The 12,942-nt window shown below is 40.5% G+C and overlaps 4 protein-coding genes and 1 long non-coding RNA gene across 7 annotated transcripts in view; 3 read left to right on the forward strand and 2 right to left on the reverse strand.

Moving 5' to 3' along the window:
• The first annotated feature begins 49 nt into the window (after positions 1 to 49).
• On the forward strand, positions 50 to 2,620 carry LOC143899810 (succinyl-CoA:acetate/propanoyl-CoA:succinate CoA transferase). Its single transcript, XM_077410461.1, has 6 exons — positions 50 to 392; positions 723 to 875; positions 963 to 1,202; positions 1,414 to 1,818; positions 1,908 to 2,174; positions 2,285 to 2,620. The coding sequence occupies exons 1-6, from the start codon at positions 233 to 235 to the stop codon at positions 2,473 to 2,475; spliced, it is 1,416 nt and encodes a 471-aa protein (XP_077266587.1). The 5' UTR covers positions 50 to 232; the 3' UTR covers positions 2,476 to 2,620.
• On the reverse strand, positions 2,209 to 5,464 carry LOC143899809 (TGF-beta-activated kinase 1 and MAP3K7-binding protein 1). 2 transcript variants are annotated; one of them, XM_077410459.1, is made up of 8 exons: positions 5,447 to 5,464; positions 5,323 to 5,380; positions 4,920 to 5,223; positions 4,212 to 4,449; positions 3,931 to 4,063; positions 3,621 to 3,861; positions 3,286 to 3,542; positions 2,209 to 3,202 (listed from the first exon to the last, which is right to left on the reverse strand). In XM_077410459.1, the coding sequence occupies exons 3-8, from the start codon at positions 5,008 to 5,010 to the stop codon at positions 2,747 to 2,749; spliced, it is 1,416 nt and encodes a 471-aa protein (XP_077266585.1). In that variant the 5' UTR covers positions 5,011 to 5,223; positions 5,323 to 5,380; positions 5,447 to 5,464; the 3' UTR covers positions 2,209 to 2,746. The 2 variants fall into 2 exon arrangements, with proteins under 2 accessions (XP_077266585.1, XP_077266586.1); XM_077410460.1 differs by lacking the exon at positions 5,447 to 5,464 and having other exon boundaries at positions 5,312 to 5,433.
• Positions 5,465 to 5,755: 291 nt separating this feature from the next.
• On the forward strand, positions 5,756 to 8,987 carry Abs (ATP-dependent RNA helicase abstrakt). 2 transcript variants are annotated; one of them, XM_077410446.1, is made up of 11 exons: positions 5,756 to 5,854; positions 5,918 to 6,000; positions 6,182 to 6,449; positions 6,538 to 6,883; positions 6,976 to 7,109; positions 7,187 to 7,343; positions 7,452 to 7,614; positions 7,734 to 8,034; positions 8,186 to 8,335; positions 8,419 to 8,601; positions 8,715 to 8,987. In XM_077410446.1, the coding sequence occupies exons 2-11, from the start codon at positions 5,965 to 5,967 to the stop codon at positions 8,849 to 8,851; spliced, it is 1,875 nt and encodes a 624-aa protein (XP_077266572.1). In that variant the 5' UTR covers positions 5,756 to 5,854; positions 5,918 to 5,964; the 3' UTR covers positions 8,852 to 8,987. The 2 variants fall into 2 exon arrangements, with proteins under 2 accessions (XP_077266572.1, XP_077266574.1); XM_077410448.1 differs by having other exon boundaries at positions 5,802 to 5,854; positions 5,923 to 6,000.
• Positions 8,988 to 9,650: 663 nt separating this feature from the next.
• Positions 9,651 to 11,909, forward strand: LOC143899826 (uncharacterized). Its single transcript, XM_077410505.1, has 4 exons — positions 9,651 to 9,988; positions 10,124 to 10,468; positions 10,820 to 10,978; positions 11,402 to 11,909. Exons 1-4 carry the CDS (start codon positions 9,651 to 9,653, stop codon positions 11,907 to 11,909), a joined length of 1,350 nt encoding a protein of 449 aa, XP_077266631.1.
• LOC143899827 (uncharacterized) overlaps positions 10,358 to 12,942 on the reverse strand; it is a 32,207-nt gene continuing 29,622 nt past the window's right edge. The window contains exons 2-3 of the long non-coding RNA XR_013257607.1: positions 11,773 to 11,975; positions 10,358 to 10,498 (exon numbers count right to left, since the gene is read on the reverse strand). This is a non-coding gene — a long non-coding RNA (uncharacterized LOC143899827). The remainder of the gene's footprint in view (positions 10,499 to 11,772; positions 11,976 to 12,942) is intronic.

Below are 12,942 nucleotides of genomic sequence, written 5' to 3' on the forward strand. Positions count from 1 at the left end.
CGTCCGCGGATTGTGAACGCTGTCGAAAAATCGAATGCTGCCAAATCAGATGTTCAAATAGCGATTTGTAGAAATGACAACGGGTTCGCTTCGCTAGACATATGTAGCCAGCGAGATCTTTTAGAATATTTTAGATTATGTATCGTGTAAATTTTCATACTAACGTTGCTATTGCCGTGTCGTCAACGAGAGCTCGTGGATTTGAACCTATCGGTTTCGAAGCGATGAGAAGATGTTCCGAAACCTAAGATTGACGTTCGGAAAAATTAGACACGCGAAACCTTTCCAATTATGTGGACGATACATGCAAAGCTTGAGGGAACCTGCTCAACCTTTAAAACGGTGTCCAAAATGGGTTTGCGTGGAAGATGCAGTAAAGCTTATAAATTCAGGTGTTTATAGTCGCATTACATTCTAGTAGACCGATTTAGATTATATTTTTCGTATAGGAAAGCATTATTCTTTTCCATAAACGTTTTTAATCGAATAAAATTAACAATTTGTTCAGAAAATTAAGGCTCATTGAATTCTAGTTTATAACATACTTCTAATTTAACATGGTTGTCCTAATTTTTAAATTCTAATGTATGAATAAAGAATACAATAGCCTAAGTCATAAACTCTTTCTTTTTAATACATATGTAGAGAACACATAAATTGTACTATTACAAGTGTTGCTGTAAAACAGATGGTTCTCGTAAATGAACTAATTTCTTTTCCAGAGCATTTGGTTTTCATACAAGGTGGTGCGGCCACGCCGATGGAATTGGTGCGCGCCATGACCGAGCACGGAGTGTGCAATAATTTGCGTGGGGTCAGATTAGTACACATGAGTCTCGAGGGGGATACGCCGTTCGCCAATCCGGAGTTTGAGAGTACGGTATTTGCGATGTTTAATCCCCAACGATAACACAATGCCTGATAATTGAGAAATAAGTAACAAGTCTGCGACGATATTCAAGAGCACTTCAGGTCTATCAGTCTGTACGTGGGCGCTTCTCTGAGGGAGGCAGTGAACGAGGGACGGGCGGACTGCATCCCGGTGTTCTTGCACGAGACGCCGAGGTTGTTCTTTGAGAAAAAGATCGTGCCGGACATTGCGCTAATCCACGTGAGCATGCCGGACGCGCGTGGATTCTGCTCGCTCGGCGTGAGCGCCGATTGCACCCGTGCCGCAATATGCACTACCAAAGTCCTCATCGGTCCGTCCCGAATTAATAATAATAATATTGATAACACTGATAATAACAATCATAATAATTGTAACAAGACAAAACTATCTTAATCTATATGTTGATATTAGGAAATTTGGAAGGCGTTAATTAATTATCAATATTATTATAATGTTTTTTGCTACGATATTAATATCTTCAAATAATTTTAACATCATTTTAAAAAGGTGATCTTTTTCAGCGCAAGTAAACGAGCACATGCCGAGATCATTCGGCGACACGCTGATCCATTCGAGTCATTTTGACTGGGCGGTGAGATACGACTGTCCTCTGCCCTGCGTCGCTTGTCCACCGCCAAACGATCTCGAGCAAGAGATCGGTAAGATCATCGCGCAACGGCTGGTCGAGGATGGAGCGACACTGCAGCTTGGTATCGGCTGCATCCCCGAGGCGGTGCTCTGCGCCCTAGTAAATCACAAAGACCTGGGTATACATTCTGAAATCATTTGCGACGCGATGGTCGACCTGGTACTTCACGGTAACATCACGAACAAGTGGAAGACCAGGCACAGAGGACGCATAGTGAGCTCTTTCGGCATCGGCACGAAAAGATTGTACGATTTCCTGCACAACAATCCGGTCGTTGGTAATTATGACCAATTGGATTACTTCGACGGTTTTGGAAAAAAAGGACATTCTCGCGTTATCTTACAATTGCAATTATCGCCTCGCCAGAGATGCTAGCGATCAATTACGTAAACGATCCCCGAGTGATCTCGATGCAGCCGAGGATGACGGCCATCAACTCTTGCATCGAGATGGACCTCACTGGCCAGGTGTGCTCGGACAGTTTGGGCTGTAAGATATATTCCGGTTTCGGCGGCCAGCTGGATTTTCTTCGAGGCGCGGCGATCAGTCAGGACGGTCGTGGGAAAGCCATCATCGCGTTTCCTTCAGTCACCAGTCAAGGGGAGAGCAAAATACAACCGGTGCTGAAACTCGGTACGAAGGGGAGATCAGATTCGGCGAACGAATGCCGCGAGATAAATATTTTTATTATTAAATTAATTATTTAATGAATCTACAATATCGACGTGGTTTTTTTTTCACAGGGGCCGGAGTAGTGGTAACAAAAGCTCACGCGCATTACATAGTCACGGAACACGGAGTGGCGGATCTTTTTGGTAAAACCTTACGACAAAGGGCGAATGCACTGATCCAAATTGCGCATCCCGATCACAGAGAATGCCTCGAAAAGGCCGCATTCGAACGCTTGAAATCTAACCCGACGAAATATCTGTAATACTTGTGATATGTAAATACAAGTCCGTGTAATAGTCCAAGTCCCATACAAATAATAAATTTTGATAACAAGAATATAATAATGCTGTTATAAACTGATAAATTTTGTATATTACAATCAATGATAAAGATAAATGTAAATATAATCTCAAAGTCAAAAATACATGTGCTGTAGCAGTAGGAACATTCACGTAGCACAGCTGCAAATCTCGGTAATTTATACTTTGTTTGTAAATTAAATAATCGAATATTTTCGTAAAATAAACGAAACGTTAGAAGTCTATGCCTTCCGGTAGAGTCCCCTCTTTTCTTCTCTTCTCAACGTTCTCGTAATACTCCGAAAAATCTACGTAAGGCTTAATTCTAGCATTTCGCTCCGCCATTCTGGCGCCAGCCGGATACAAGTCCGACGTCGTTGACGTTTCAGTCGTCGATGTGTCGACGTTGTCCTCTGTGACGCCCGTGCCGGTGCTCGACAAGTCTTCGTTGTCAGGTATGCTGATCGGCGCAGTCTGCACCACCGGATTGAATCTAACCGACTGACTGGTCGGACTCTTCAATGCATGCGGCAGCGGAAAGTTGAAGTTCCTCACCAGGAGAGTTATGTCGTCGCGCTTGCCGGTGGTCATGGTGTTCTGCGTATTGCTCATGTTTACGTCGTGATGAATTCTTACAACCTTGTCGACCACCGCCTGGGCGACTCCGGTTAAAGTCGATTGTACTCGAAACTAGAATCGCAAATATTTCAAAATAAATTTACACGAAATGTTAAATGAGGATTGTTCAATCGAGATTTATTTGGACCAACTACCTGCTCGACGGCTATCAAAGCCAATTCTTTATTGACTTGATCAGTACCGGTCGCTTCCTCCAACGATTTATACAGACCGCGCGACATGAGCAATAGAAATCTACAGGATTCGTCCAGTTCGATACTTCCATGGATCTCCGGTTCGGCGATAATCGGCTCCGCCATGGAAGCTGTTAGCTCTTCAAACTCTCTATATCCACCTTTGACGAGATAGTTGCCGAGGCAGCGTGTGTTTTCTTGATTTCCAAGATGAGATCCTGCAATATATATTCCAATTTATCAAAATTCTTTTTTATCAAAGCAATTATCAAATGAGTAAAATGTATCAAATTTACCTTGTCTGATCGATTCAACATCCAAGCCCAATTGAGATAATCGCAAAAACTCGTCCTCGTTCCTCAAATCATGATCTACGCTTAATTGTACAACTCGTAAAACTTGATTGCTGTCTGTTTTGCACAACAGTGCCCTGCTGTCTCCGACATTCGCGACGTACAGCCTCCCTCTGTAAACCAAGGCGACCACAGCACTAGTCCCGGCTGACAGCTCGCAGTTCAACGCGTTTAGCTTGTCAACCTGCAAAGAATAAATTGTAATAATGCATTTAAAAAAGTAGCCGCACAATTTTAACGCTACTTGACTAACCAAGTCTGGAAACTTTTGATAGGTCTCATAAGAGGTCAGTCCATCAGGTATGTCGAACTGCAGACTAGCCCTCTCTGCTAATAAATCACCAATTGATTCCAAATATCCTTTCTCAACTGCTATGAATGCTTGTCTGTAGAAAAAATACTTTGCACGTAGAAGATCTTTACTCGCAACTACAACATATATTAGCTCTTATTCCAAAATATATATTAAAGTTACATGTACAAAATGTTTCTTATTTAAGGTCATCTTATATGTTATATCAATGAAATTCTTACCGGAGGACTTCCTTCACTTCTTCGTCAGTCGACTTGCCATTCAGCTGCCCGAGTAGAATTTCCGCAGCCATTCTTTGCATAGCAAAGCTGGCTGCTTTAGTACCTTCGTGACCATCGAATACAGCATAAAGGAACGTGGAGTCGTCGTATCTACAGTGAAAGCTACGATCCTCAAATGGATGCTCCTCCTGTCGATATCCATCCTCTCGATAGATTTGATTAGTAGAAAAGCCCACCCCTGTGAAACATCACATAAAATTTATCTTCATATTTTAGTAATTCTGCTTAGAACACTTGTCATTAATGTGATACATTCATTTTTTAATTCTCAAATGATTTTTAATATAACAAATTATCGAAGCATAAATTATATAATTGAAATAAACAGTTTTAAAACATAATTTGTAGATTACTTTCTGACAAGTCCGGCTAAAGATAATAAATATTATCGATAAAAAAAGTTAGTGTGTATTATCTATATATATAAATATGATGACAATAAATTTATTTATAGTTATTGTCCTTGAGAGAGAGAGAGAGAGAGAAATTACTACTTGTCAAAATTACTTGTTAAAAGATATTGTAATTTATATCGAACCAAGAAATAAAAATATATTCTCTATCAAAAAATTAGCATTATGCCGGAAACGCGAATGTCTATCACCAAATACCTGGCGAACAATGTGAAAATAACAAAGTAAAACATACCGGATTGTTTGCAAACTGGTAAATCGTCCGTCCAATTGTACTGGCTGTCCTGAAAGGGCATCGAGGCCGGGCGTTCCGCACCCGCAGACATTTCTTCTTATTTTATATCAACTCATAATTACCGAAATGCGGTAGAAAATTATTTTGCACGATTCTGCGAGGTCCAAAGAGTTGAACCGAACTAATAACAAACATGTGCACTCAGCCGTCGAAACTCGATATTTGAGCTTTCTGCACTCTGTTTTTCTGTTCTCTAGTTCTCTTTCCTTTCCCAAAGACGGGGCATATCGTTATATTGTTTGCGCTGAAAATAAGACAGATATATAATTAAACGTTAGAGAGAAAAAGGAAAAAGATATAAAGTATAAAAAGTTTAATTGCAAAGAACAAACTTGAAAGTAACCTCAAAACTATTCTCTCGTTTTAGGTGCAAAAAGTGCAACAATGAACACTATGAACAGCTGAAACGAACAGGCATGTGTTAGCTTGTGTTGTATACAGTGTGTACTGTCATGTCATAGAGACACCTGAGAGCTGAGCTGCTGAGAGAGGCCATCCCGGCATTTTTCGTCAATTTTTCTGTGTCGCATTTTCCGACGCGCCGTCTGAGAAAGTGCGCATCAACTACGTCGTTTCGCTCGGTAACCGCACATGGTTTGCGTCCGTGCTAATGGTTCGTGTCCGAACTAGTCGAGTCTTCGAGACCCCGTCGATAATCACACAAATTTACTCAGGGTCGATAATTTTTCATGGTAAAGTCGCTCTGTTATTACGAATTTAACCAAAGATGTCGCTACCCATTGAAGTAGGCACGAACAGGTTGCGTTTTTTTCAGGACTAGTGTAAATATGTCGCGTCTTTTTACTTCGTACAGAGAGAATCTCTCTGGTACTGTATAGTTGAAGTCGCGTGGGGGTGCAGCGTGTATTAAAAGGGTAAATATTTTAATTAGACAAAATAATAACAAAACAAATAATTAGTGCTTTAATATATCGCAGTGTAGATTCCATCGTAGCCGTAGGCCCGTAGCCACGAATATTTCCTAATGGAGAATCAGAATAACAGGGAACCTCCGTTAAAGGTTAGTTAATCAAAAGATATTTTGTTATATATATGTGGATTCTATTTTATAATATATGTATTTTACTAAATAATCAAGCCCTCTTTTAAATGTTTAAGTATTTTGTGATTCAACTTATATTTCTTTCATGATTTTTATGTATTTAAAATTACGTATGCGTATAAAATTGTTTTCAATGCAGAGGTACAGAAGGGAAAGGGAAGAGGACAGCCCTTTGGATACAGATGATGATTACGAGCCATACGTCTCTGCCAAGCATCGTAAAAAGCAGTTGCTCACGAAACTGGGTAAGCTTGGACAGTTGAAAGAGGAAGCTATCAATGGTGTCGGCAAGAGCAGCAGCGAGAATGAGAAGGATGATGGCGACAACGACGACGGACAGGTCTGGGGAAGAAAATCTAATATCTCTCTTCTCGACCAACATACCGAATTGAAGAAATTAGCTGAAGGTACAAAATCTCCACGAACAGAATTTTAACGAGCGTTAACAAAGAAATATTACAATTTAAGCACAACTAATTCATAAAATTGTAACAGCTAAAAAGGAAAGTGCCATGGAGAAGCAGCTGAAAGAGGAGGAGAAGATCCTGGAAAGCGTGGCTGAGAATAAAGCTCTGATGGGGGTCGCTGAGTTGGCCAAGGGTATTCAGTATAAGGATCCTATCAAGACCAATTGGCAGCCACCGAGGGCGATACTGAATCTCGGCGAGATGCGTCACGAGAAAGTACGTAGGAAGCTCAGGATACTTGTGGAGGGTGACGAAGTACCGCCACCCTTGAAAAACTTCAAGGAAATGAAATTTCATAAAGGAATCTTGTACGGACTGGAACAGAAGGGTATTATCAAGCCAACTCCCATCCAAGTCCAAGGAATACCCACAGTGTGAGTCTCTGACTACAATGATATTGATATTATCGTGCCAATTGACTGTACAATAGATTGAGCGATTGGTTACAAATGTTAAATACTTGCAGATTGTCTGGTCGCGACATGATCGGTATAGCTTCCACCGGTAGCGGTAAAACGTTGGTGTTTGTTTTACCCATCATTGAATTCTGTTTAGAACAAGAAATCGACATGCCGTTCATTAAAAAGGAAGGGCCTTATGGTCAATATTTGCAATAATGAATAGGTAGAATAGTATCTGATTAATGAATACATACATTAATATTTTTTAATCTGTAGGTTTAATAATATGTCCTTCGAGAGAATTGGCTAAGCAAACCTATGACATAATAAAGCATTACACCAATAGCTTAAGGCACGTGGAGTGTCCAGAAATACGCTGCTGCTTGGCAATCGGAGGTGTGCCGGTTTCGGAGTCATTAGCTATAATCAACAAGTTAGTGCTTATTATTGTTGTTAATTATATTTTTGATATTTCTATCTTTAATACGTCACAATATTACTATTAATATGTCAAAAACTTATTTTTTTATGTTATTTATAGAGGCGTACATATAATGGTAGCGACACCGGGACGACTGATGGACATGTTACATAAAAAGATGGTCACTTTAAGTGTATGCCGTTATCTTTGCATGGACGAGGCGGATCGCATGATAGATATGGGATTCGAGGAAGATGTGCGAACAATATTTTCATTTTTCAGGGTAATTATTATTTCGCATTTTTTTCACGCAAGATTTTATCTTGTGCAGTGTGAAAAGATCAAATATTTATTAAAATGATGAAAATAATAACTATAAAATAATAACTATGTCTATCGCAGGGTCAGAGACAAACGCTGCTGTTCTCCGCTACTATGCCGAAAAGAATTCAAAACTTTGCACGTTCGGCGCTGGTGAAACCCGTAACGATAAACGTTGGCCGCGCCGGCGCCGCATCAATGAATGTGATACAGGAAGTGGAGTATGTCAAGCAAGAGGCTAAGATCGTTTACCTCTTAGAATGTTTGCAAAAGACTGCGCCGCCGGTCTTGATATTCGCAGAGAAGAAGCGCGACGTGGACGCTATCCACGAATATCTGCTCATAAAAGGGGTGGAAGCTGTAGCGATACATGGAGGAATAGGTACATGGTATTTTGAGTACATTTTATTTAACCTTGGTATGCTGATATAAAATCATCGCAGGATCACCGATAAATCGTATTAGCCCTTCAAAATTAATATAAATATCAAAATAAATTAAATATATTCGTTCATTTCATTATGTGCTTTCAGATCAGGAAGAAAGATCCCGTTCGGTGGAAGCATTTCGCGCGGGTCGAAAGGACGTGCTCGTTGCGACAGACGTTGCATCGAAAGGTCTTGATTTCGCTGATGTGCAACATGTTATTAATTACGACATGCCGGACGATGTAGAGAATTACGGTAATATATTGTGATAAATGAAAAATGGTGATTTCAGGAAAGATACTGAAATAGACTGTTTCATTTATTTTTGTAATTTCCAGTGCACAGGATCGGTCGAACTGGCCGTTCAGGGCGTACTGGTATAGCTACGACTTTCATCAATAAAGCAAACGATGAATCGGTGCTGCTCGATCTTAAACATCTACTGATGGAAGCGAAGCAAAAGGTGCCACCGTTCTTGCTGGAACTCTGCTCGGAGAACGAAAAATACCTCAATCTGGGAGGTAAGACAATAGTGGATGATTTGTTTTTCTTTTAGCCTTTTTTTCTTCTCTTATCATGAATTTATGTTCTATTGTAAAAAAATCTTAAAAATGTTTTCCTTATTTTATCGCAGACGAACGCGGCTGCAGTTATTGTGGTGGACTGGGACACAGGATCACAGAGTGTCCGAAGTTGGAGGCTGTGCAGAATAAGCAGGCGTCCAATATTGGGCGTCGCGATTATCTGGCCAGTAATGCCGCCGATTACTAAGCGTTACATTTTAAATAAAATTGTATTTTTTGTAAATATGTATATATAAAATTCTATTTCTATGATAATGCTATTTAGGCAGTGTAGTCGAACAAAAAATAAAATAAATAACACCCCGTACAATAATTTCCATTCACGATATTGTAATTTTTTAAAAATTACTCGATCGAATCTTCAGTATTACGTCACTAAAAATAAAATTCTATTCGATACAAAAGTCGCATAAAGCAGGAAGATTTTCTCATTTTCACCAACTTCAGAGATACGGTAATTTCGATCAAGAGATACGTTTCGCGAAAGCGAAACAAAAGCCGCTGCGTCTGTCACCAGTGATTTCTTCACATGCTAAATCACACAAACCTTCTAGGCCTGTCATAATACAAAATTCCTGCGTATAATGGCAAATTGAACTGTCCGGCTTTAATTAAGAGCCGGTTGCACCTGTCGGGATGGACCGTTAACATATTGCAAGCTTTCGCAACATGAAAAAATACTGGATCCATTATTTGAGCGCCAAGAAAAATCGTCGCGCTAACCGGAAAAGTTTATCCTTCGGAAACTCTAGAAAATACATTTTTACAAGGTTTTTTAAAGCAATTATTCGACAGAAGTCATTATGTATTTTGGATTATTTTTTTTGATAGCATTAAATAAACGATCAGTGCACAAATGGTAAAGGCGGATAAGCCGTATATATCGTTGTTTTACAATAAAATCGTATAATAAGGCAATAATATTATATTAAAAGTATTGTATCGTATATTAATCTTCGCATGTAAAGAATTACTTAACATCGACAATGGCGAGCCGGAAACCGCGAATTCAACCTGCTCTCACGAAGACGCAGGCACTACGGCAGGCGAGAAGTGCCACTATAGTAAAAGAGTATGAGCAAAAGCAGGAAGCGGTGCGACAGTCACAGCCAGTCTTGGCAGAACCCGGCAGAAGACGTCGAGCTCCGGCTCCAGCCGAGCCGAGGAGAGTCGACTTTGCCAGACCGGCTATGACGAAGGCGATGATGGCCCGGGTGAAGCAGGCGGAGAAGTTCAAGCAGGAGTATGAGCGTAAACGAGAAGAGGCCATGCCGGTGCGAAGGGTGCCAAGGAGGACACCTGCGCCCATCGGCGGTGATCCTAGGTGAACTTTGAAAATTATGCACGGCTTTCGTCTTCGAAACTATTGTTTCGCACGTTGCTTCTTGAAGCAATCATAAAAGAGTTTTCCTTAATACGTGTCTGAAATGTTTTATAATTTTTTTTCACACCTCTACAGATTTGGTAGAGAGAGGCCACGACCTACTAGACGCGCCCCGACGCTGTCTCCGCCGGTTTCGCCTCCTAGACCAGCGAGAAGGCCGGAAAGACGAGTGCCTCTGGGGAGAAGAGCGCCGGAACCGCTCCCGACTATCCCGGAAAGGACTAGAGAACTGGCGAGGTCCATGAACGCTCAGGTGATCCAAGCCGAACCGGTTGGCGAGGGCCCGATTGACAGCATTGTGATACCGCCGAGATCGGTGAACGAGAATCGCACTACCATCGTCAGCATCCCTCAACCACTTGCGGCGGGCGTCGAGGCGGCAACATCCGAAGTGGCGAACCGCTCGATTCGAGTGATCAGGTGACTTGAGGGCATCCCGATGATGACGTTCTGGGAAAAGTAGACAAATAGAAATAGAAATAGATCGAAAGAAATCCACATTTCTGAAATGGAAAATTCCGGATCCCCGCCTTGTTATACTCCTTTTTGTCTTAACAAAGAGTTCAAATGCGTTAAAAAAGATTTTATCTTTCGCTGTAATTTTATGACAAGACGTGGTCAAGTTCAACGAACTAAATTCAGTGATCAATATTGAGAATTTTATTGCTCGTGGAGAAAATATTTCCAAAAAATTTCCTTTTATTTGTTTATTTCTTAGACTTAGTAATGCAATGTTTCAATGGCCTGTTGATCATGGGTATTGTTGGATAGTGAGACTCTCGATGAGCAAGATGCTGCAGAAGCGGCCATGGTACAGGGCAAGTTGGAGGACTTGCAGCAAGCAAGACGGGACTTTGTGATGTCCGTGGCGAATGTTGGCGGTCATGCTGTAAAACTTGCGGAAGAAGAGAGACCTAGATATATTTACAAGTGAGAATATCATGAGAAAAAGAAAAAACAAAGAGTTAAAGTTTTGCAAGTTGAAACGTGCTGTCAAATAAATACGCAAATCTGTAGTTTTAGTCGAGTTTTGCGAAAGCTAAAGAATTAAAGAGATAGCAATGTAAACTGATCTAGCCGTATCAACATAAATAAAAATTCAAGATCGATGAGAAAGAACAAAATAAAAGAAATTTAATAGAATTGCATCTATAGAATCAGTTTACTTGCAAGTTTACTTGCTTTTAAATAAGTAAATTTGAGATTGGCATTGGAACTCTTCCTTGTTTACGATAAAATAATATACTAAATAACAATTGGATAAAAAGGGGTAGAAAAATTCTCTGATAAAGTTTCATTATTTTTACTCGTCAATGAAAGAGCCATCAAGTTAATCAATGTCGTTTGATGCAGAGTCCCTGACATCGAGAGCGAGATGTTCCGCGTCGAATACGGCCGAGAACATCCAAGTGTCGTGGCGGCTCGCGAATTCGCCCAGAGAAGCATGGCTGGTATCAGGGCGCGTGAGGAAGCTCGTCGAGCCGAACGGGAATTCGAGAGGATAGCTCAGGAGCCGTTGTCGGAGGATCTGCGCTTTGATGTGCCATTCGAGGAGGAGTTTTTACGCGAGGGCGATATATCTTGGGAGGAGGAAGAGGACATGCCGCTTCCGTCCAGGATAAAGACCACCATGCGCGATATACCAAGGCGCGAGGCACCCTACGAATATCCTCCTTTCGACCCGGAAGAGCTCGAGAGGTTCTTCGACGTGGAACAATACCCACCAAGTCCGCTACGTGGACCACCACCTGGTCGCGAGCATCTACCGCCGGATCTTTGGGAGTTAGAGGATCCTTGGGCAACGTGCGGCGTCTGTCCGAAGCGAGAAGTGTCCGATCTCATCCGCTTCGAGAGCCCTTAGTCCTTCGTCTGCCGCATACATGCTGATCTGATAGACTTGTTTCCGTTTCCGAGATTCCAGGATGTTCTGGAGCAAAGGTATAGTCGAACTTGAATGTATGGTCTCATTTTCTTACGTTGATTTGTATATTGTATTAAAATAATTTGTAGAAGCATAATGAGGGAATCTAATGAGGAAGATAAGTCGGTTGAGAGTGTTAAACGGTCGCAGAAACACGAGGAATCATCCATTATCAACATCCGCCCTGCATTTATCACTAAGAAACTGTCCTGTACAATATATAGATTTTAGATTTTGAAATAAATATTATAGATTTGTAAAAAAACATACTTGACTCCTATATTTAATTTGTCTTTCAAATTCAGATAAATTGACAAAGTTTGTAATTTATTTTGAAATATATACACTGTAAATAAAAATATATTATAAAAAAAACATGCGCGTATATATATAAAATCTATATACAAATAAAGGACAAACTAATCACCTTTAAATTACGCGATTTATTTCTTTCATATTTTAATTTCAAATCTCGATATCATTAAGCCAAGAAATACACTCAAAATTGTTTGGAAGAAAATCTAACAAACAAATTCATCTAACAAAAAAGTTATCAAAGAAACTAGAAGACAAATCGTAGTATGCGTCTCATTGTTATAATTATTAGAAACCGGATTGCGGTCTCTATTTTCCCCACTCCATGCAAGGGTGTGCTAGTAGCCGAGCGCCGTGAGAATAATTACATAAATAAATAAATAAATATATTTACTACGTTACTCCACTAGACCGGCACGTACGGTGTAGAAGGTACTCCTTCTCACGACTGCTAGCACGCGCTTGGGACAGGGAAAACGGCACCGCGATCCGGTCTCTAGTTATAATTGTATCCTTTTCTACCGCATATCAAGCAACATATTCAAATGACACATCGTAAAAATGTCCAACACAGCTGTATCGACAATATTAATGGTTTACTTTTGAGACAGACACGTGTAGACGAAATGATAGATTAATATTAACGATTCTTGACATA

Source organism: Temnothorax americanus, unplaced genomic scaffold (genome assembly GCF_048541705.1).
Source record: "Temnothorax americanus isolate GAGA-0224 unplaced genomic scaffold, ASM4854170v1 Scaffold29, whole genome shotgun sequence".
In the NCBI taxonomy this organism is placed as follows: Eukaryota; Metazoa; Arthropoda; class Insecta; order Hymenoptera; family Formicidae; genus Temnothorax; species Temnothorax americanus.